At 42.5% G+C, this 22,861-nt stretch overlaps 1 protein-coding gene across 2 annotated transcripts in view; it reads left to right on the top strand.

The window, feature by feature from the left end:
* TRIM37 (tripartite motif containing 37) overlaps window positions 1–22,861 on the top strand; it is a 177,555-nt gene that overhangs the window by 90,459 nt on the left and 64,235 nt on the right. For both annotated transcript variants that reach the window (XM_062216752.1, XM_062216753.1), the window contains exons 17-21: window positions 1,972–2,057; window positions 7,430–7,624; window positions 9,900–10,211; window positions 15,201–15,329; window positions 15,664–15,853. In XM_062216752.1, the coding sequence (XP_062072736.1) occupies window positions 1,972–2,057; window positions 7,430–7,624; window positions 9,900–10,211; window positions 15,201–15,329; window positions 15,664–15,853 (912 nt within the window). The remainder of the gene's footprint in view (window positions 1–1,971; window positions 2,058–7,429; window positions 7,625–9,899; window positions 10,212–15,200; window positions 15,330–15,663; window positions 15,854–22,861) is intronic.

The raw sequence follows: 22,861 nt of genomic DNA, 5'->3' as shown, positions 1-22,861 counted from the left end.
GGGGCTGGGCCAAACTGAAGCCAGGAACCAGGAACTCCATCCTGGTCTCCCACATGGGTGGTAGGATCCAACTCACCTGTGCCATCTTCAGCTACTTTCCCAGTTGATTGCAAGCAGCTTGATCAGAAGTTGAGCAGCCAGGACTCTAACTAGCATTCTAGTATGAGATGCCAGCATTGCAAACAGCTACTTAACCTGCTGTGCCACAACGCTAGCCCCAAGATTACTTTTTTCCCCAAAAAAGATTTATTTATTTATTTTGAAAGAATTATAGAGAAGGAGAGAGATTTTCCATCTGCTGATTCATTCTCCAGATGGACTCAATGGCCAGTGTTGGGCCAGACCAAACCTAGGAGCCAGGGGCTTCTTCCAGGTCTCTCACATGAGTGACAGGGACCCAAACAGTTGGGCCACCCTCTACTTCTTTTCCCAGGCCATTAGTTGGATCACAAGCTGGATCAGAAGTGGAGTAGCTGGGTCATGAACCGGTAGCCATATGGATTTCCAGCATTGCGGTTGGCAGCCACAACAGCAACCCGTAGCCCTAAGATTTCTTTAAATATCCAGACTAGCATTGATTTATGTTGTTCCTGATAGTGCTCTGTTGTTTAAAATAAAGTGATAGTGTTTTTTGGATTTTGAGGGACTTTGTGAGGAACTAATAGGATATACTTTCTCTTTTCTCAAATATTATTTTAGGAAAATAGTATTTTGTCATATATAGTTACTTGGACTTTTGTTTTTAGCATTAACATATTAGCAGTTTAAGCTGTACTTACTATCATTATAATTCTTCAAAGCTGTAATCTCTGTTTAATATTGTTCTTGAATTCTCTATTTTAATAATTAAATGTTTATTTTAAATAATGTAAAAAACTTTGTATTTTTAAAAACTTGTTTGGGCCGGCGCCATGGCTCAACAGGCTAATCCTCCGCCTTGCGGCGCCGGCACACCAGGTTCTAGTCCCGGTTGGGGCGCCGGATTCTGTCCTGGTTGCCCCTCTTCCAGGCCAGCTCTCTGCTACGGCCCGGGAAGGCAGTGGAGGATGGCCCAAGTGCTTGGGCCCTGCACCCCATGGGAGACCAGGAGAAGCACCTGGCTCCAAGCTTCGGATCAGTGCGATGCGCCAGCTGCAGTGGCCATTGGAGGGTGAACCAACGGCAAAAAGGAAGACCTTTCTCTGTCTCTCTCTCTCACTCTCTCACTCTCCACTCTGCCTGTCTGAGTTCAAATCCTGTCTCTGCAATCCAGCTTCAACTAATGCCTACCCTGGGAGCCAGCAGATGATGGCTCAAGCATTTAGTCCCATGCCACCCAGATGGGAGACCTGGGTATGTAGTTCCCACCTCTGGCTTTGGTCTGGTCCAGCCCTAGGTATTACAGGCATTTGGGTAATGAAGTAATGGATGGAAGCCTTCCCCCTCTACCTCCCTCCCTCTCTCTCTCATTGTTGCTCTGCCTTTCAAATGAATAAAATTAAATAAATCAGATTTAAAAGGCAGGGAGATGCAGGCCTGTGGTGGAGCAGTTATGTTGCCACTTGGATTGCCCATGTCCCATATTGGAGTGCTTGGTTCCAGTCCCAGTTCTGCTTCTGATCAAGTTCCCTGCTGTTGTGCTTTCTCGGAAGCAGCAGATGATGACTCAGTTACTTGGGTCTCTGACGCCCATTGGGAGACCTGGATAGAGTTTTGGGCTCCTGGTTTTGTCCTGGTCCAGCTCTGGCTTTTGCAGGAATTTGAGGGTGTGAACCAGATGGAAGATTTCTGTCTGTGTTTCTTTTACTGTCTCTTTTCCTTTAAAATAAAATTAAATAAATAAAATGAAACTAAAAAAGAGGAAGAAAGGAAGAGAATGGATCTGTCTTCACAGGAGAAAGCTATTATGTACAATTGTCATAAAATTTGTTGAGGGTGACAGTGTTCATCATATTTTACTCTATGAGAATGATGAATTTTATATATCCTTAGGTCTGGAGAAAATGATGTTGAATATAACAACATGGAGTTGGAAGAGGGAGAACTCATGGAAGATGCAGCTGCCGCAGGACCTCCAGGTACAGAAGCCAAGCCCTACAAGCCATTCTGTCTTCTCTGACCATATCATATATATATATATTTTTTGGTTAATAAAATGTTTATTTAGGATGGCAACACAAGATAATTGATGCAATAGCTCACTTAAAAAAAAGAATATATAGAATGTTAATTGATGCTCCCAGTTAAAAAAAATTATTTTTCTACCCAAAAGTGATATGAGAAACTATTTGAATCTGAACATGGACATGGTTGTAGTACTCTTCTGGAACTGTAAATTAAAATGACAGGTAACTACTTGTGTCCCATTCCTCAAATAAGTAGAGTCCAATACCCAAAATAATCCTCTCATCCTATACTTGGACCCCCCTCATATTGTATTTTAGTAGGTGCTATCCCTTACGCTGCATGGATCTTGCTATTTGAAGTGCTATATCTTATACTGTAGATTTGAAGTGTATTACTATTGATATTTAAAATAGTAATAGTAGGAGTCGGGACCGTGACTCAGTAGGTTAATCCTCTGCCTGTGGCTCTAGCATCCCATATGGGTACCAGTTCTAGTCCCAGCAGCTCTTCTTCCAATCCAGCTCTCTGCTGTGGCCTGGGAAAACAGTAGAAAATGGCCCAAGTGCTTGGGCCCCTGCACCCGCATGGGAGACCAGGAAGAAGTACCTGGCTCCTGGCTTCGGATCGGTGCAGCTCTGGCCGTTGCGGTCATTTGGGGAGTGAACCAGTGGAAGGAAGACCTTTCTCTCTGGTTCTCCCTCTCTCACTGTCTGTAACTCTACCTCTCAAATAAATAAGTAAAATCTTTTAAAAAATAATAAAAAAAAGTAATAGAAGCTGACAGTTGCAGAATGTGCTAATCTACCAGGCACTATTTGAAGTACTTTGTAAAGTTCTGTGAGATAGGTTTTTTTTTTTTTTTTTCTTTTTAATATTGTTTAATTTATTTGAAAGGCAGAGTTAGAGAGAGAGAGAGGGATAGGGGAAAGAGAGTGATCTTCCATCTGCTGATTCACTCCCCAGATGGCCACATTGGCCTGCATGGGTGCTGAAGCCAGGAGGCTGGCACTCCATATGGGGCTCCCTTGTGGGTGGCAGGGATCCCAATACATGAGCCTCCACTCCTTTCCCAAGTGTGTTAGCAGGGAACTGGATTGAAAGTGGAACATCCAGGACTTGAACTGGTGCTCATATAGGATACTGGTATCACAGGTAGCAGCTTAACTTGCTGAGACACAATGTCTACCCTGTGAGATAGTTTCTAATACCTACCTATAATTCCTACTTTTTATAGCTATAGAAACTGATGTATAGGGTCTGGTGCTATGGCGTAGCAAATATGCCTGCAGTGCTCTGCAGAGACACACACACACACACACACACCCAGCCTCTAATTCTCTTCAAATAAATAAATAAACCTTTAAAAAAAATGTGTGTTGAAATTGAACCCTATTGTAAGGTAAGTAATAAGAGGCTAAGAAATCATCTATGTTATTTGAATGTGGGACTTTTGGGAGATAATTAAGGTTAAATGATGCCATGAAGGCAGGGCCTTAATTTGATGGCACTGTGGCTTTGTAAGAAGAGCTGGGATGTTTTCTTCTATTTAACACCCTATACCACCTTCAAGAAGGATCTCCCAGATGCAGGCACCTTCCCAGCCTTCAGAATCATGAGCTGAATACAACTTGATTCTTATGAAGTATTCAGTACGTGTATTCAGTTATAGCAACAGATAACAGACTAAAACAATGGATGTGATTGAAGCAGCACAAAGGTAGCTTTTGAATGCTAAAGCCAAGATTCACAGATGCAGTTAAACATATCCAATAACACAAAAGAAATACCTACTATATATAAAAGTCAATTATTCTCAGGAGAACTGTGGCTTAATGTGAAAAAAAAGTCTAAGAACATGATTTGGGGATCTAGCCTGGTTGTACCAACAACTAGCTACATGACTAGATAACTAAATTTCTGAAATTTTCCACCTGTAAAATGAGCTATCCAAAGTTCCTTTATAAATACAGAATTCAGTGATTGTATGCAGATATTCTACAGTCAAACCTGATACACAAACAAGACATAAAAAAGAATTGCATAGATCTAGATAAATCTGGGGATGCAATTACTCTCTAAGAATGTGAAAACATGGCAAGTTGTTTAATCTCTCTATGCATCATTTTTTTTTTAAGATTTATTTATTTATTTGAAAGGCAGTTAGAGAGAGGTCTTCCATTTACTGTTTCACTTCCCAGATGGCCGCAACTGCCGGAGCTGGGCTGATCTGAAACCAGGAGCTTCTTCCATATCTCCCATGGAAGATATGGGGGCCTAATGACTTGGGCCATCTTCTACTGCTCTCCCAGGCCATAGCACAGAACTGGATCGGAAGTGGAGCAGCCAGGACTCAAACCGGCACCCATTTGGAATGCCAGCACTGCAGGCAATGGCTTTACCCGCTGCGCCACAATGCCAACTCCCATAAGTTTTGTTGGTGACATTCAAAACTCGTGTCTTTCTTACTTACAGATAGATTTATTCCATCCCCAAAGTCTTAATTCATTCCAACATTAACTAAAAAATGGAAAATCTCAGGGGCTAGCGTTGTGGCATAGTAGGTTAAGCCACTACCTGTGATGCTGGCTTTTCCACTTCTAGTCCAGCTCCCTACTAATGGCCTGGGAAAAGCAGCAGAAAATGGCCCAAGTGTTTGGGCTCCTGCCACCCATGTGGGAGACTCAGAAGTTGTTCCTAGCTTTGGCCTGGCCCAGTTCTGGCTTTTACAGCCATCTGGGGAGTGAATCAGTGGGTGAAAGATCTTACTCCATCCCTGTAACTCTAAGACCTTGTCATCATGGCCTTCATTATGGACATTTCTGTCAGCATTTTGGTTGCAACCACTTAGCCCTATTTCCAAGAAGTTCCAGACTTTCCCTGATCTCCTTGTCTTCTGAGCCCTTGCCAGACCTGACCTTCATGCTCTTTTTATAGCATTCAATGCTTTGCAGCCTGCTGCTACAAACTCTTTCAGCCTTTGGTCACTGTCCAGTTCCAAAGCCAGTTCTTCATTTTTGATATTGTTATAATAGCAATTTCACATCTCAGTACCAGTTTTCTGTCTTAGTTGATTTGCTATAATAAAATATTTTTATTATTTGCCATAATAAAATACTTTAGACTAGATGATTCTATTAAAAAAAAAAAAGGTCTGGGGCTGGTGATGTGGCATAGCATGTTAAACTACCACCTGCTACATAACTTTATATTAGAGAAACCTGGCAAATATTACCTAGCCAGGTGACGAATTTAGCATCTCGAGTGATAAATCACGTTTGTAGCATGTACCCTTGATATGATATATTGAGAATAGCAGTTTAGCAGTTGATATCTGTAGTCTCTTTGTCTCTCTCTCTCTCTCTCTTTTTTTTTTGGACAGGCAGAGTGGATAGTGAGAGAGAGAGACAGAGAGAAAGGTCTTCCTTTTCCGTTGGTTCACCCTCCATTGGCCGCTGTGGCCAGGTGCTTCTCCTGGTCTCCCATGCGGGTGCAGGGCCCAAGCACCTGGGCCATCCTCCACTGCACTCCCGGGCCGCAGCAGAGAGCTGGACCGGAAGAGGGGCAACCGGGACAGAATCTGGTGCCCCGACCGGGACTAGAACCCGGGGTGCCAGCGCTGCAGGCGGAGGATTAGCCTAGTGAGCTGCGGCGCTGGCCCTCTCTCTCATTTTTTTTTTTTTTTTAAAGATTTATTTATTTATTTGAAAGTCAGAATTACACAGAGAAGAGAGGCAGGGAGAGAGAGAGAGAGAGAGAGAGAGAGGTCTTCCATCCGCTAGTTCACTCCCAAACTGGCCTCAGCGACTGGAGTTGCGCTGATCTGAAGCTAGGAGCTTCTTTCAGGTCTCCCACATGGCTGCAGGGGCCCAAGCACTTGGGCCATCTTCCACTGCTTTCCCAGGTCACAGCAGAGAGCTGGATTGGAAGTGGAGCAACCAGGACTCAAACCGGTGCCCGCATGGGATGCCAGCACTTCAGGTGGCGGCTTTACCTGCTACGCCACAGCACCAGCCCCATGTAGTGTCTTCTTTCTTTTTTTAAGATGTATTTATTTATTTATTTATTTATTTATTTTTTGACAGGCAGAGTGGATAGTGAGAGAGAGAGACAGAAAGGTCTTCCTTTTTGCCGTTGGTTCACCCTCCAATGGCCGCTGCGGCCGGCGCATCTCGCTGATCCGAAGCCAGGAGCCAGGCGCTTCTGGTCTCCCATGCGGGTGCAGGGCCCAAGCACTTGGGCCATCCTCCACTGCACTCCCAGGCCATAGCAGAGAGCTGGACTGGAAGAGGGGCAACCGGGATAGAATCCGGCGCCCCAACCGGGACTAGAACCCGGTGTGCCGGCGCCGCAAGGCTGAGGATTAGCCTGTTGAGCCACGGCGCCGGCCCTAGAATGTATTTAAATAGCTTTATTGAAGAAGGCCAATTTTAAGTATTGAGTTTTCTGTATCATATTTGCTAAGCATTGTACTAGCCACTAGAGAAAAATCAGATGCTTTCCTAACTTAAGCAACTTAGTCCAATAGAGATCTGTAATATATATTATTCATTAACAAGTCAATCAGAAACCTACAAATTATACTCCAATAGTTAATCAGGCTAGAAAAACATCTATTAAACTGTCATGACCTATGCATTTTGCTGTCTAAAAAGACCTGGAAGAGATTCCTATGTTTAACTATGGGAGCTTGTCATCTTTCATCTAAGTGAGAATGAGATAGACACTCTTTTTTCCTACCCTCACTTCTCATTCCCCAAATTGTGTGCATTGTACACATTGATTACCTTTTTATTTCCAGGGCTCAGGATGAGACTGATGGTTATACTTGAATTTTCTGTACAAATGAGACTGCTTCTCACTTCCTGGGCTGCTGTGTGCATATCTGTCAAACTGGTTCTTTGTGCTTCTCATGATGATCAAGAATTCTTTTTTTTTTTTTAAAGATTTATTTTATTTGAAAGACTTACAGAGAGAGGTAGAAACAGGAAGAAAGAGAAAGAGAGAGGTCTTCCATCCTCTGGTTCGTTCACCAAATGGCTGCAACGCCTGGAGCTAAGCTGATCTGAAGCCAGGAGTCAGGTGCTTCTTCCGGGAAGCAGCTGAGACTTGAACCATCACCCATATGGGATGCTGACACTCTGCAAGCCAGGGCTTTAACCCGCTGTGCCCTAGTGCCAACCCCCTGAACATGAACTCTTAAGAGATAGGTCCATAGACAAGTATTCAAACAGTGCTACACAGTTTTTTTTTTTTTTTTTTTAAGTATACTTAAATTTTGTTCAAATGTATACCCTCCTTTTTTACATTTCTATTTCTTTTGCAGGGAGTAGCCATGGCTACATGGGTGCCAGCAGCAGAATGTCACGAAGAACACATTTATGCTCTGCTGCTACCAGTAGTTTATTAGACATTGATCCCCTAATTTTAATACATTTATTGGACCTTAAGGACCGGAGCAGCATGGAAAATTTATGGGGTTTACAGCCTCGCCCACCTGCCTCACTTTTACAGCCTACAGGTACAGTAATAAAAATATTACCTTTTTTTCCTGTGGCTATCTAAAAGAACACTTGAATTTTCATCCAAATATTTCATCTAAGTTTAGTTAGAACATGGTATGTTTCCATAGAAAATTTCTTTATTTTATGCCATAAAATAACATATCAACCAGAGTACTTTTAAAATTATTTTTCAAAAGTGTTTTGTGCAAAAACAATGTAAAAATGCATGTAAGAAGGTTTTTATATGATTTGCCATATATATTATTTCTAAATGACAGTTTGATCTATAAGAAGTACAGTTGTCCTCTTTGTGAATGGATTTACAGTGCTTTAGGCCTGATTTCCTAGTGGAACTGTGTCTAAATTGAGCATAGAAAAAGACAATTTACACATTCTTTGATGTTAAGTAGTTTAAAAATGTATACCAGTTGGCAGCAGTGTTTTATATGCAAAGGTTTATGTGAGAAATTACATTTGTGTTACTATACTAAGATGAAGATTTGTGTTGTAAAATCTGGGCTTTTTGAAACTCTCAGAAAGTCATTTTGAGTGGCTAAAATTTTACCTTTTAAAAAGCGTTATTTTAAAAACCATTGTGGAAGGGCAGATGGCCTAGCAGTTAAGTACCTGAGTTTATGTCCTGGTGCTTACCCCTAATTCCAGCTTCCTGCTAATGTGGACCCGGGGAGGCAGCAGGTGATAACTCAGGTAACTGGGTTCCTGCCACCTATGTGGGAGACCTGGGTTGAGTTCCTAGTTCCCAGCTTTGGCAGGGACCAGCCCTGACTGTTGGAGGCATTTGGAGCATGAACCAGTGCGTGGTAGCTTGCTCAGTCTCCTTTTTTTCTCTCAATGTGTGTCTGCCTCTCCAATAAAATAAATACACCATTTTGTTGGAATGCTTTCTAGAATATATTCAGGATATTCTTAAATTATAATGAACTTTTTGCTGTCTTCTTTCTTTTTATTTGAAAGAGATCTTACATCCATTGTTTCACTCATCAAATAAATGCCTGTCACATCCAGGGCTGGACCATGCAGAAGCCAGAAGTCGGGAACTCAGTCTGGGTCTCCCACATGGGTGGATGCAGGGACTTAAACACTTGAGCCCAGAGTGTGCATTAGCAGGAAGCTAGCATCGCAAGTGGAGTTGAAACTTGAATCCAGACAGTTCAATATGGGAAGGTGTCCCATGTGGCATCTTAACTGCTCCACTAAACATCTGCCCCTCCCCCCCCCCTTTCTTAAACAGTAGTACTATATAAATAAAACCAGTGGTTTAGAAGGTGATTTTGATGCTGCTTTACAGCAACGGAATTCATTTGTCAAAGTCTAAGCGAAACCTCTGTGTAGAAAGTAGATATAGAACTGCTATAGTAGGGTAGGGACTTAGAGCCCAGACTTTATAGGTCTCTTTTGTAAGGTATGCTTCTTGAAAATTTGGGTCCTCAGTTTGCAAGTCTCTTCAGTCAGGTTATCAAACAACTGGCAATGACCAGAGCTGGGTCAATCAGGAGCTTTTTCCAGGTCTCCCGCACAGGTGCAGGGGCCCAAGGACTTGCGCCATCTTCTACTCTTTTCCCAGGCCATAGCAAAGAGCTGGATCAGAAGTGGAGCTGCCAGGATTTGAACCGGCGCCCATGTGGGATGCCAGCACCGTAGGCTTTTACCCACCTGTCACAGCAGTGTCCTAATAGTAAAATTTAAACATGGTGTTGGACATATCAGTGGGATATGAAAGTAGAAAGGCTTAGAAAGTAGCTCAGAATTAAAATATGGAATACAATTAGAACACTCATGTCAATCTTTATTCTTATTAGTGGACTTGTCATAGAATTTATTTGAAAGGCAGAGAGAGACAGACAACAAAAGGCAGACATACAGACATAGACACATCGCCCATCCACTGATTGATTTCCCAAATGCCACAACAGCTAGAGCTGGGGCTGGCCAAAGCTAGGAGCTGGGAACTCAGTCTGAGTCTCCCATGTGGATGGCAGGGACCCAACTACCTGAGCCATCTCCTGTTGCCTTTCAGACAGAAAACTGGAATTGGAAGCCAGTACTCAAACCCAAGCACTGTTAAAAGGGATGTATGTATCCCAACTGGTATTTTAAGCACTGCACTAACACCTGCCTCACTAATGGAGTTTAATGTTTGCTTTTATGTTAATATCATCTAAAGCATGTGAGCTTATTTTTCACATTGTATTTTTGTATTTCCGTAGTACAAAATGTTTTCATGAATGTTACAATTTATATTAATATGGTTTATCACTTTTCTCTCTGAAGCATCATATTCTCGAAAAGATAAAGATCAAAGGAAGCAGCAGCAGGCAATGTGGCGAGTGCCATCTGATTTAAAGATGCTAAAAAGACTGAAAACTCAAATGGCTGAAGTTCGATGTATGAAAACTGATGTAAAGAATACTCTTGCAGAAATAAAGAGCAGCAATGTTGCTTCTGGAGATATGCAGACAAACCTTTTTTCTGCTGATCAGGCAGCTCTGGCTGCATGTGGAAGTGAAAGCTCTAGCAGATTACAGGATTTGGGAATGGAGCTCCTGGCAAAGTCATCAGTTGCCAGTTGTTATGTACGAAACTGTAAGTGAAAAAGTTTCTATTAGTGTCATTTCTCCACATGTAACATGAAGCTAGATGACTGGTTATTTCAGGATGATAGTATTTAAACATCTCTTCCAGTGAGTTAAGACTACAAATACTCACTGCCTTTTTTCCCCAAAATTGATTGTATTTACTATTATGTGATAGAGATAACATTTTTTTATTGCTTATTTTTTGGCTGGCAGTAAACAGGACAAAATTCTTAACTTCATGTAACTTGAATTCCAGTGATGGGATTCAGACATTAAAGTGTGTAAACAGATATAGAAAAAAGTGCCATTTAGAAAACAACACAAGAATGGGATGGGGGAGCAGACAAGTGTGCTACCTTAGTTGGAAGTAGTCAGAGAAAGTCTCTCAGGGGAAGAAACATTTGAACTGAGACTTGAAGGTTGAGATCTTCTTGACTCTTAAAAGATCTGCAGGAAGCTGCATCCTGGGTAAACAGAACAGAAAATGCAAAATCACTGGTACAGGATTTGCCTTGTATGTTTGAAAGATTAAATGAATATTGGGGATAGTGCTGTGGCGTCGTCGGTAAAGTCGCCACTTGCAGTGCCAGCATCCTATATGTCGAGTCCCAGCTGCTCCACTTCCAATCCAGCTCTGTGCTATGGCCTGGGAAAGCAGTAAAAGATGGCCCAAGTGCTTCGGCCCTTGCACCCACATGGGAGACCTAGAAGAAGCTCCTGGCTTTGGATTGGACCAGCTCTGGCTGTTGCAGCCATTTGGGGAGTGAACCAGAGGGTGGAAAATCTTTCTGTGTTTCTGCCTCTGCCTTTCTAACTCTGCCTTTCAAATAAATAAATTTAAAAAAAAAAAAAAAAAAGACTAGTATAGCTGAAGATGGTGAACCAAGGACAGAAAGGAGAAAGGTAGATGAAGTCAGAGATCAGCAGGATCTTGTAAGACTCAATAAGAGTTTTTGAGTTTAATTCTGATTTTAGGAGGAAGTCTTAGAGAATAAACGTCAGAAGGTTGTTTATAACCTGATTTGTTCTTCTTTTTTTTTTTTTTTAATATTTTGTTTCAATTTTACCTCAACAGAAATATATATATATATATATATATATATATATATATATATATAAAATTTATTTGAAAGGTGGAGTTAAAGAGAGAAAAAGGCAGAGGCAGAGAGAGAGAGAGAGAGAGAGGGTCTTCCATCTGTTGGTTCACTCCCCAGATGGCTACAACAGCCAGCACTGGGCCAAGCTGAAGCCACGAGCCATGAGCTTTATCAGGGTCTCCCACATAGGTGCAGGGGCCCAATGACTTGGCCCATTTTCCTCTGTTTTCCCAGACAGACTAGCAGGGAGTTGGAATGGAGAAGCTGGGAGTTGAACTAGTGCCCATATGAGATGCTGGCACTGTAAGAGGTAGCTTTACTCGCTACGCCACAATGCTGGCCCCATAAATAAAACCTTAACAACAAAAAAAGAAACCTCAGAAAATAACAAGTGTTTATGAAGATGTAGAGAAATTGGAACCATTGTACATTATAGGTGGGAATATAAAACAGTACACTTCTGTAGAAAATAGTAAGGTTTGGGGCCAGCCAGTTTCCCCATGTGAGTGCAGGGGCTCAAGGACCTGAGCCATCTTCTACTGCAGTCCCAGGCCGTAAGAGAGCTGGATCAGAAATGGAGCAGCTGGGACTTGAACCAGCGCCTATATGGGATGCTGGCACTGCAGGTGGCACCTTTACCCATTACACCACAGCACCGGCACCAAGAGTATTTATTTATTTGAAACGCAGAGTCAATCACACACACATATCTTTCATCCACTGGTTCACTGCTCAAATGGCCACAATATCCATGGCTTGGCCAGACCAAAGCCAGGAGCCTGGAACTCCATCTGGTCTCCCACATGGATGGCAGGGACTCAGGTATTTGAGCCATCATTCACTGCTTCCCAGGTGCATTTTCAAGGAGCTGGGTTGGAAGTGGACTCAAACTGGTACTCAGATATGGGATGTGAACACTCCCAAGTGGTGGTTCAACTTGCTGTGCTACAACACCCATACCAAATTGCCTCTCTTTTTACCATTAAAATATATTTGATAGAAGAAAGAGAAACTGCCATCCACTGCTGCACCCCCTAAAAGCCCACAACAGCTCGGGGGCTGAAACAAGGAGCTGAGAACTCAATCCAGGCCTCCCACAGGGTAGGAGGAAGCCAGTTACTTGAGCCATCACCAGCACCTCCCAGAGTACACGTTATGGGAAGCTCTAATCAGGAACAGTACAAGGAATCAAACCCAGGCACTTCAAGTGGGATGCAGGAATCTAAACCACTAAGACAGATTGCCTGCCCCAGATGTTTCTTTTTATACTGAGTCAAAAGCTGCATAGAGGCCTGCACCATGGCTCACTAGGCTAATCCTTTGCCTGCGGCGCCGGCATCCTGGGTTCCAGTCCTGGTTAGGGTGCTGGATTCTGTCCTGGTTGCTCCTCTTCCAGTCCAGCTCTCTGCTGTGGCCCGGGAAGGCAGTGAAACCCGGCTCCTGGCTTTGGATCGGTGCAGCGTACCGGCCAGCCGTAGGGGCCATTTGAGGGGTGAACCAATGGAAGGAAGACCTTTCTCTCTGTCTCTCTCACTGTCTAACTCTGCCTGTCAAAAAAAAGAAAAAAAGTTGCATAGAATTACATAAAATGGTTTTTTGACATCTGTCAGTGATCATATTATTTTGCTGTTACTTTATTAACATAAAGTAGGGTGAATTACATTTTTTTTCTTATGCTGACCTTTCTTGAACTACTAGAATCAATCCTACTTAGTTTTGATCTATAATTATTTTAAAATATAGTGTTATATTCAGTTTGTTAGTATTTTACTTAGGATCCCTGACATGTAGTCACAAATGAAATCTGATCCTGGAACTCAGTCTATATTTCGACATGGGTAGTAGGAACCTAAGTGCAGAGTGTGCATTAGCAGGAAGCAGGATCAGAAGCACAGTAGCTGGGACTTGAACCAGCACTCTGATATGGGATGCAGGCATCCCTAGCATCGACTCAACCGCTAAACCAAATGTCTACCCAAGACCTAGTTCTTACATTTGCTGGTTCATTCCTCAAATGTATGTGACAATCAGGGAGGGATCAAGCTGATGCCATGATCCTGGAACTCAGTCCAGTTCTCCCATGCTGGTGGCAGGGACCCATGTATTTGAACCATCATCTGGCTTCCCAGGGTGTACATTAGCAGGAAGCTGGATTGAAAGTGGAGGAGCTGGCCGGCACTGCAGCTCACTAGGCTAATCCTCTGCCTGCGGCGCCGGCACCCCAGGTTCTAGACCCGGTTGGGGCAGCGGATTCCGTCCTGGTTGCTCCTCTTCTAGTCCAGCTCTCTACTGTGGCCCGGGAGGGCAGTGGAGGATGGCCCAGGTCCTTGGGCCCTGCACCCGCATGGGAGACCAGGAGGAAGCATCTGGCTCCTGGCTTCGGATCGGCGCAGCACGCTGGCCGTAGCGGCCACTTAGGAGGTGAACCAATGGAAAAAGGAAGACCTTTCTCTCTGTCTCTCTTTCTCACTGTCTAACTCTGCCTGTCCAAAAAAAATAAATAAATAAATAAATAATAAGTGGAGGAGCTGATACTCAAACCAGAAACCAGGTGCTCTGGTAAGGGATGAGGGCATTCCAAGCAAGATCTTAACTTTTGTGCTAAATGCCCACCCCTGAACATACATTTTGTTTATCTTTGGGTATATACTTAGGGTTGGAATTGCTGGGTTACATTGGAACTAAGTGTGTTTAACTTTTTTTTTTTTTTTTTTAAGATTTATTTGTTTATTTGAAAGAGTTATACAGAGAGAGAAGGAGAGGGAGGGAGAGAGGTCTTCCATCTGCTGGTTTACTCCCTAATTGGCTGCAACGGCCGGAGTTGTGCCGATCCAAAGCCAGGAGTTTCTTCCGGGTCTCCCACATGGGTGCAGGAGCCCAAGTACTAGGGCCATCTTCCACTGCTATCCCAGGCCATAGCAGAGAGCTGGATCAGAAGTAGAACAGCCAGGACTCGATCCAGCACCTATATGGAATGCCGGCACTGCAGGCACAGGCTTAACCTACCATGTATGGTGTTGACCCTAATTAATTCATTTTAGAAAAAAGATTTATTGAGGCCGATGCTGTGGCTCAGTGGGTTAAGGCCCCAGCCTGCAGTAGTGAATTCAATCCTGGTATCCTGTGTGGCTTGTATGAATGGAATTACTTGAGCCATCATCATTACCTCCTGAGTCTAGAAATCAGGAGCCAGAGCTGAGCATGAAATCCAGGCACTCTGATCCAGGATGCACAGATCTTAATCATTAGGTTCAACACCTGTCCCTGCAGGTTATATTCTTTTTAAAAATATTTATTTATTTATTTGAAAGTCAGAGTTACACAGAGAGAGGCGAGGCAGAGAGAGAGAGAGGTCCTCCATCTGCTAGTTTACTCCCCAATTGGCTGCAACAGCCAGGGCTGCACCAATCCAAAACCAGGAGGAGCCAGGAGCTTCTTCTGGGTCTCCCATGTGGATGCAGGGGCCTAAGGACTTGGACCATCTTCTACTGCTTTCCCAGGCCATAGCAGAGAGCTGGATCGGAAGTGAAGCAGCCAGGTCTCTAACCGGCACCCACATGGGATACAGGCACTGCATTCGATGGCTTAACTCGCCACGCCACAGCACTGGCCCTGTTTATATTCTTGATAGTTTAATTGAATTGAAATTGGTATAATTTTTCTGATGGCTTTCATATGTAATTAAGTTTCTGCTCCACCAGCCACAAAGAAGTGAATACTTTTGTCTTAAAACCTCAAATAAGCCAGTGGGGCCTACAGAGTGTTCTGTTTATTTATTTATTTATTTTTTAACACAGTAGACAGATCAGTTTCTGAGCATGGTTAAACTTTTTTCTGGCTGAATTTTGAGTTTCATGCAATTTGATCATATTCAACAATGTTTTTAAATGTGTTTGCAGCCACAAATAAGAAGAGTAATTCACCTAAGCCTGCTCGGTCCAGTATAGCAGGTAGTCTGTCACTTCGAAGAGCAGTGGACTCTGGGGAAACCTGTCGTTCAAAGGGAGACTGTCACACTCTATCCGAAGGTAAGTTTTGGGGGTGTTCAGAATGTCATTTCAATGGGTAGGTTCCTTTTACTGCAAACTGGTGTTCACAGTGTCAGCTTTAGACCTTAGAAGCCACCAAAAATGCTGAAATTTAGTTTGGAAGTTTTTTGATCTCACAATAGAATAGAACCCATTAGCTTCTTAATTTTTATACCAGGCATCAAAAAGACAGATATATTTTAAAACTGGTTTTGAAACAATTATTTTGAACCCTAATGTAGTTCTAAAATGTATACAGAGTGAAATTTCCTAATCTGAGGAACTTTAGTGTGTGTTTGCCTTCTTTCTGAATATCCTTGTTCTTTTCCTGAAGGCTCCCCAGGATGCTCTCAGTCTGGGAGCAGGCACAGTTCTCCCCGAGCCTTGACACATGGTATTATCAGTGATATTGTGCCCAAAACAGAAGAACGGCAATGTAAAGCTTTGGATTCCCGTGCTGTTGTGGTTGCAGTTTTCAATGGCCTACCTGCTATAGAGAAAAGGAGGAAAATGGTTGCTTTGGGGTAAATTAAATTATTTTATTTATATAATGGGATAATAACTAATAGCTTTGTTTGAAACTTTTTATCCATCATAATAAACAAAGTCTCTGCTATATTTTTTAGCAGCCAGAAAGTTGATTTTTTTTAAAGCTTTTATTTAATGAATGCAAATTCCATAGGTACAACTTTAGGAATATAGTGGTTCTTCCCCTCATACCCACCCTCCCACCCCCACTCCCATCCCATCTCCTACTTCCTCTCCCATCCCATTTCTCATTAAGATTCAATTTTAGGCTGGCGCCGCGGCTCAATAGGCTAATCCTCTGCTTGCGGCGCCGGCACCCCAGGTTCTAGTTCCGGTTGGGGCGCCGGATTCTGTCCCGGTTGCTCCTCTTCCAGTCCAGCTCTCTGCTGTGGCCTGGGAGGGCAGTGGAGGATGGCCCAGGTACTTGGGCCCTGCACCCACATAGGAGAACAGAAGGAAGCGCCTGACTCCTGGCTTTGGATCAGCGCAGTGCGCCGGCTGCAGTGCACTGGCTGCTACGGCCATTGGAGGGTGAACCAATGGAAAAGGAAGACCTTTCCCTCTGTCTCTCTCATCTCTCACTGTCCGCTCTGCCTGTCAAGAAAAAAAGATTCAATTTTAATTAACTTTATATAAAGAAGACCAACTATTCTAAGTAAAGATTTCAACAGTTTGCACCCACCCACCCCCACACACACACAAACGTAAAAAGTACTATTTTAGAACAAGCTTTGCAGTCAATTCTCATAGTACAACTCATTAAGGACAGAGGTTCTACATGAGGAATAAGTGCACAGTGACTTCTGTTATTAATTTAACAGTTAACACTCTTATTTACTAAGACATCAGTGGGCCGGTGCAATGGCTCACTTGGCTTATCCTCCACCTGTGGCGCCGGCACCCTGGGTTCTAGTCCCGGTTGGGGCACCGGGTACTAGTCTCAATTGCTCCTCTTCCAGTCCAGCTCTCTGCTGTGGCCCGGGAGGGCAGTAGAGGATGGCTCAAGTGCTTGGGTCCCTGCACCTGCATGGGAGACCGGGAGAAAGCACCCGGCTCCTGGCTTCAGATTGGTGTAGCGCCAGCCGTGACTGCCATTTCGGGGGTGAACCAATGGAAGGAAGACCTTTCTGTCTGTCTCTCACTGTCTATAACTCTCTCTCTGTCTCTCTCGCTCATTGTCTAACTCTGCCTGTTAAAAAAAAAAAAAAATCAGTGATCACCTGAGGCTCTTGCCATGAGCTGCCAAGGCTATTAAAGCCTTTTGTGACCACACACTCCATCAGTATTTAGACAATCCATAAGCAAAGTGGAAGTTCTCTCCTCCCTTCAGAGAAAAGTACATCCTTCTTTGATGGCCCCTTCTTTTGCTTCTTTCACTAACAGAGATCCCTCAGGTAGGATATTTTTTTGCCATAGTGACTTGGCTTTCCATGCCTGAAATGCTCTCATGGGCTTTTCATCCACATCTGAATGCCTTCATGGCTGATTCTGAGGTCAGAGTGTTACTTAAAGTGATTGTCATTCTATGAGTTTGCTGTGTGGATTGCTTCCCATGTTGGACATTCCCTCCTTTATAATTCTATTATTATTACCAGGCACTTGATGCTATTTATATGATCTCTTTAACACTCAATCCTATCCACATGTTCACTTCAGCACTTAATATGATCACTTCAACAATTAAGATGGCATTTTTACCATCAATTTTAATGGAATTTGGAGTCTCATGACAAATAGAAAGTTGATTTATTGCATTAAAGTGTAACTAATACCATGTATCTTACTTTTTTTTTAATGGGATGAAATAGTACCAGAAGCTCAGTTTAAATATGTTAGAACAAAGGGGAGGGCAGATAGTTCAGTGGTTAAGATGCCATTTGAGACGCCTGCATCCCATATCAAGACCCTGGGTCAAGTCCTAGCTCCTCTTTTTTTTTTTTTTTTTTTTTGACAGGCAGAGTGGACAGTGAGAGAGAGAGAGACAGAGAGAAAGGTCTTCCTTTTTCCGTTGGTTCACCCCTCAATGGCAGCTGCGGCCAGCGTGCTGCGGCCAGCGCACTGCATCGATCTGAAGCCAGGAGCCAGGTGCTTCCTCCTGGTCTCCCATGTGGGTGCAGGGCCCAAGGACCTGGGCCATCCTCCACTGCCCTCCCGGGCCACAGTAGAGAGCTGGACTGGAAGAGGAGCAACCGGGACAAGAATCCGGTGTGCCAGCGCCGCAGGCGGAGGATTAGCCTATTGAGCTGCGGCACCGGCCCTAGCTCCTCTTTGATTCCAGCTTCCTGCTAATGCTTGGCCTAGGAGGTAGAACGTGGTGACTCAAGTACTTTGCTTCTTGCCATCCACATGGGAGACCCAGGTAAATTGAGTTCCTCGCTTGTGGCTGTAGCCTCACTCCATAGTTTGTGTTGCAGGCATTTGGGGAATGAACCATTGAATGGAAAGTTCCTCTCTGTTTATCTCTGCGTCTGTCTCTGTGTCTCTGCCTTTCAAATAAATAAAAATTAAGTAATTAAGATTTATGGTAGAGTTCATTTTCAGTGAATGTAGGGTAGCAGTGATATATTACCAGTGTGTATTCTTCCTTGTGAGATACCTGTTTATCAACTTTTTAAAAAATTCTCTCACTTTTGTGTGTGTGTGTATTTTAAAGATTTATTTATTGATTTGAAAGAGTTACAGAGAGGCAGAGAGAGAGGTCTTCTATCTAATGGTCTTCTATCTCCCCAGATGGCCACAATGACTGAAGTTGAACCTGTCCAAAGCCATGAGCCAGGAGCTTCTTCCCATTCTCCCATGTGGGTACAGGGACCTCAAGACTTGGGTCATCTTCTACTGCTTTCCCAGGCCATAGCAGAGAGCTGAATCAGAAGTTTAGCAGCCAGGCGCCACGGCTCACTGGTCTAATCCTCCGCCTGTGGCGCCGGCACTCCAGGTTCTAGTCCTGGTCGGGGCACCGGTTCTGTCCTGGTTGCTCCTATTCCGGTCCAGTTCTCTGCTGTGGCCCGGGAGGGCAGTGGAGGATGGCCCAGGTCCTTGGGCCCTGCACCTGTATGGGAGACCGGGAGGAAGCGCCTGGCTTCTGGCTTTGGATCGGCGTGGTGCGCCGGCAGTGGTGGCCGTTTGGGGGGTGAACCAGCAGAAGGAGGACCTTTCACTCTGTCTCTCTCTCTCACTGTCTAACTCTGCCTGTCAAAAAAAAAAAAAAAGAAGTTTAGCAGCAGGGGCTCAAACCAGTGCCCATATGGGATGCTGGCACTGCAGGCAGTAGCTTTACCCACTGTGCCACAGAACCGACCTCATGTGTGTGTTTTTTTAGAGATTTACTTTATTTATTTGAAAGGTAGAGTTACAGAGAGAGAGAGATATCTTCCATCTGCTGGTTCACTCCCAAATAGGCACAACAGCCAGGGCTGGACCAGGCTGGAGCCAGGAGTTGGGAGCTCCATCCAAGTCTCTCGTGTGGGTGTAGGGACCCAAGTAGTTGGGCCATCCTCTGCTGCTTTCCCAGACTCATTAACAGGGAGCTGGATTGAAGTGGAGCAACCAGGAATCAAAGCAGTGTGCATATGGGATTCCAGTGTTGCAGGTGGCAGCTTAACCAGCGACACCACAACACTGGCCCTGTGTTTCCTACTGTTGGAAGACATTAATGCTGGCTACATTATGTCACAATTGTGTCACACCTATCTTTTTTGTGGAACAAAACAAAGCAATTTTAACACTACTTTTCTGCTTTTATCTCACCTTTTTTTCTCTTATTGATAGTATCCTCAAAGCTTATTGTGAAATATCCCACAAACATATACTTGTGTGATATTTGACATGTATAATACCATAAAAGTTAAACTGAAACTCAAACTGTAGCCATGCCATTGAGAGTTTTATCCATTTTAAATATTGAGTGATTATAGAATGTGTTATCTATAGAATGGCTAGAGGAGCCGTTAATATCCTTATGCTAATCTATTTTTAAGGTTTTTATTTATTTGAAATGCTGAGAGAGAGAGAGTGATCTTGCATCTGCACGTTCACTCCCCAAATGCCTACAACACCTGGGGCTGAAGCCAGGAGCCTTGAACTCAGTTTTTCTCCTATACAGGTGGCAGAGACCTAGCTCCTTAAGCCATCACCTACTGCTTCTCAAGTATGTATTAGCAGGAAGCTGGAATTGGAAGCATAGCCAGAATTTGAACCAAGGCACACTGATATGGGTGTCCCAAGCAGCGGTCTAGTCACTGTGACAAATACCTATCTGTGCTAATCTATTTTATGGGTATTAAACACTTTTCTAAATTTTCAGCAGTGGGATAGTTCTGCCTTGGAGACTTTGAAAAGCATTTTGAATTGAGAAAAAGATGAACATCCCTTAAACTTACTTAATTTTATATAGTTTTCAAGGTCTGGGTCATTACCAAATTTAAAAAGACAGCTACCAGTTTAATTTTGGCTTGACTCAACTTTCAGCTGTAGAAAGCTGTTAAAATCCCGGAAATTGTTTTACCTTTCCCAATAATTAGCTTGATATTATACACATTTCTTTGAAGTTAAACTGAAGCCAGCTTTTATATATTATTTGTTATACATTTGTATCAGCCTTTAGTCATACAGATTAAATGTATATGGACATAGATATTTAAATTTTTTATTTTTTCTAGAATGTAAAGTCCTATACAAATATCTGCAACTCTAGTTGTAATCCTCAATTTACAATTAATTTTGTCTACCAGCCTGGTTCATATGGATGTAGTATAGCTAATATCATTTTTCCTCTTCTGGATTTAAAGTATTGTAAATAAAAAAGTTTAAATACTAATGGTAAAGTGGTTCAAAATGAAAGGGGGGTGGAGTGAAAATTTTACAGTCTTTATCTCCCGTCTGGCTAGTTTTCCAAATGCCTGCCCATACACATTCTTGCTGTTCTTAATTTTTTATGTATGCTGTATCTTCTTAGGTTTTCTAGATATTTAAGCAACTATGATTATGTAGCTTTCTCTTTTTTTTTTTTTCCCCAGAAACCTTTTACTTAAGGAATACAAACTTCATATATTTCATAATTGGAACATGGTAATTCTTCCCCCACTCACACTCCCACCCCTCTTCCTCCTCCCTCTCTTATTCCCACTCTTATTTTTCACTAAGGTCTATTTTCAATTAACTTAATACACATATGATTAACTCTGTTAAGTAAGGAATTCAACAAATTGTATGAAAAAAAGAAACTGTTCCTCAACAGTCAAGACAAGGGCTGTTCAAAGTCATTGATTCTCAAAGTGTCATTTTCATTTCTATGGATTTCCTTTTAGGTGCTCTGTTATCACAGGTGAGAGAGAACCTATGGTAACTGTCCCTTTGGGACTGGCTTATTTCACTAAGTATGATGTTTTCCATTTTCATCCATTTTGTTGCAAGTGACTGGATTTTGTTTTTGTTTTTTAACAACTGTGTAGTATTCCATGGTGTACATATCCCATAATTTCTTTATCCAGTCTTCAGTTAATGGGCATTTGGGTTGATTCCATGACTTAGTTATTGCAAATTGAGCTGCAATAAACATGGGGGTACAGATAACTCTTTCATATACTGATTTCATTTCCCTTGGGGAACTTCCCAGGAGTGGAATGGCTGGGTCAAATGGTAGGTCTATATTCAGATTTCTGGTCTTTTCTTTGTTGGGAGGGTCTTTATTACTGATTCAGTTTCTGTCTTGGTTATGTGTCTGTTTAGGTTTTCAATGTCTCCATGGCTCAATTTAGGTAGGTTGTGTGTGTTCAGGAATCTATCCATTTCTTCTAGGTTTCCCAGTTTGTTGGCATATAGCTCTTTGTAGTAATTTCTGATGACTCTTTTTATTTCTGTGATGTTTGTTGTTACATTTACTTTTTCATCTCTAATTTTATTGATTTGGGTCTTCTGCCTCCTCTTTTTTTTTTTTTTTTTTTTTTTTTTGGTTAGTTGGGTCAATGGTGGTCAATTTTGTTTATTTTTTCAAAAAACCAGCTATTTGTTTCACTATCTTTTGTATTTTTTTAGTTTAAATTTTGTTTTTTTTCTCTAATTTTAATTATTTCTTTTCTCCTACTAATTTTAGGTTTGTTTTGCTGTTGTTTTTCTAGGGCCTTGAGATGAATTGATAGCTCATTTATTTAGTAGTGCCTTCCCAATTTTTTGATGTAGACACCAATTGCTATAAACTTTCCTCTTAACACTGCTTTTGCTGTATCCCATAAGTTTTGATATGTTGTATTGTCATCTTGATTTTTTTTCCAGAAATTTTTTCATTTATCTTTTGAACCCTAACCCTAACCCTAACCCACTGTTCATTCATGTTGTTCAGTCTCCAGATATTTTCACATGTTCTAGAGATTCTTGAGTTGTTGATTTCCAGCTTTATTCCATTGTGTTACAAGAAGATGCATGGTATGATTTCGATTGTTTTGTATTTGCTGAGACTTGCTTTATGGCTTAGCATGTGATCAATCCTAGAAAAGTTCCATGCATTGCTGAGGAGAATATGTATTCTGTGACTGTAGGATGGAAAATTCTTAGGTATCTGTTAGGTCCATTTGGTCTATAGTGTTGATTAACTGTTTCCTTGCTGATTTTCTGACTGGTTGGTCTGTCCATTGCTGAAAGTAGGGTATTGAAGTCTCCCATTACTATTGTGTTGGAGTCCATGTCTTCTCCCTTTTAGATCCATTAACATTTCTTTAAAATAGTCAGGTGCCCTGTAACTAGTCATTACATAGTGCCCTTCTTTGTCTCCTTTAACTTTGTCTCTTTAAAGTGTCTCTGTCTCTTTTAGTTTTTGTGTTAAAGTCTATTTTGTCTGATATTAGGATGACTACACCAGCTCTTTTTTGGTTTCTGTTAGCATGGAATATCTTTTTCCATCCTTTCACTTTCAGTCTGCATGCATCTTTGTTGGTGAGATGTTTTTCTTGTAGGCAGCAAATAGATGGGTTTTGTTTTTTAATCCATTCAGCCAGTCTATTTCTGGAGAG

Source organism: Lepus europaeus, chromosome 18 (assembly GCF_033115175.1).
Source record: "Lepus europaeus isolate LE1 chromosome 18, mLepTim1.pri, whole genome shotgun sequence".
Lineage (NCBI taxonomy): Eukaryota > Metazoa > Chordata > Mammalia > Lagomorpha > Leporidae > Lepus > Lepus europaeus.
This window is presented reverse-complemented; position numbering and strand designations above follow the sequence as displayed.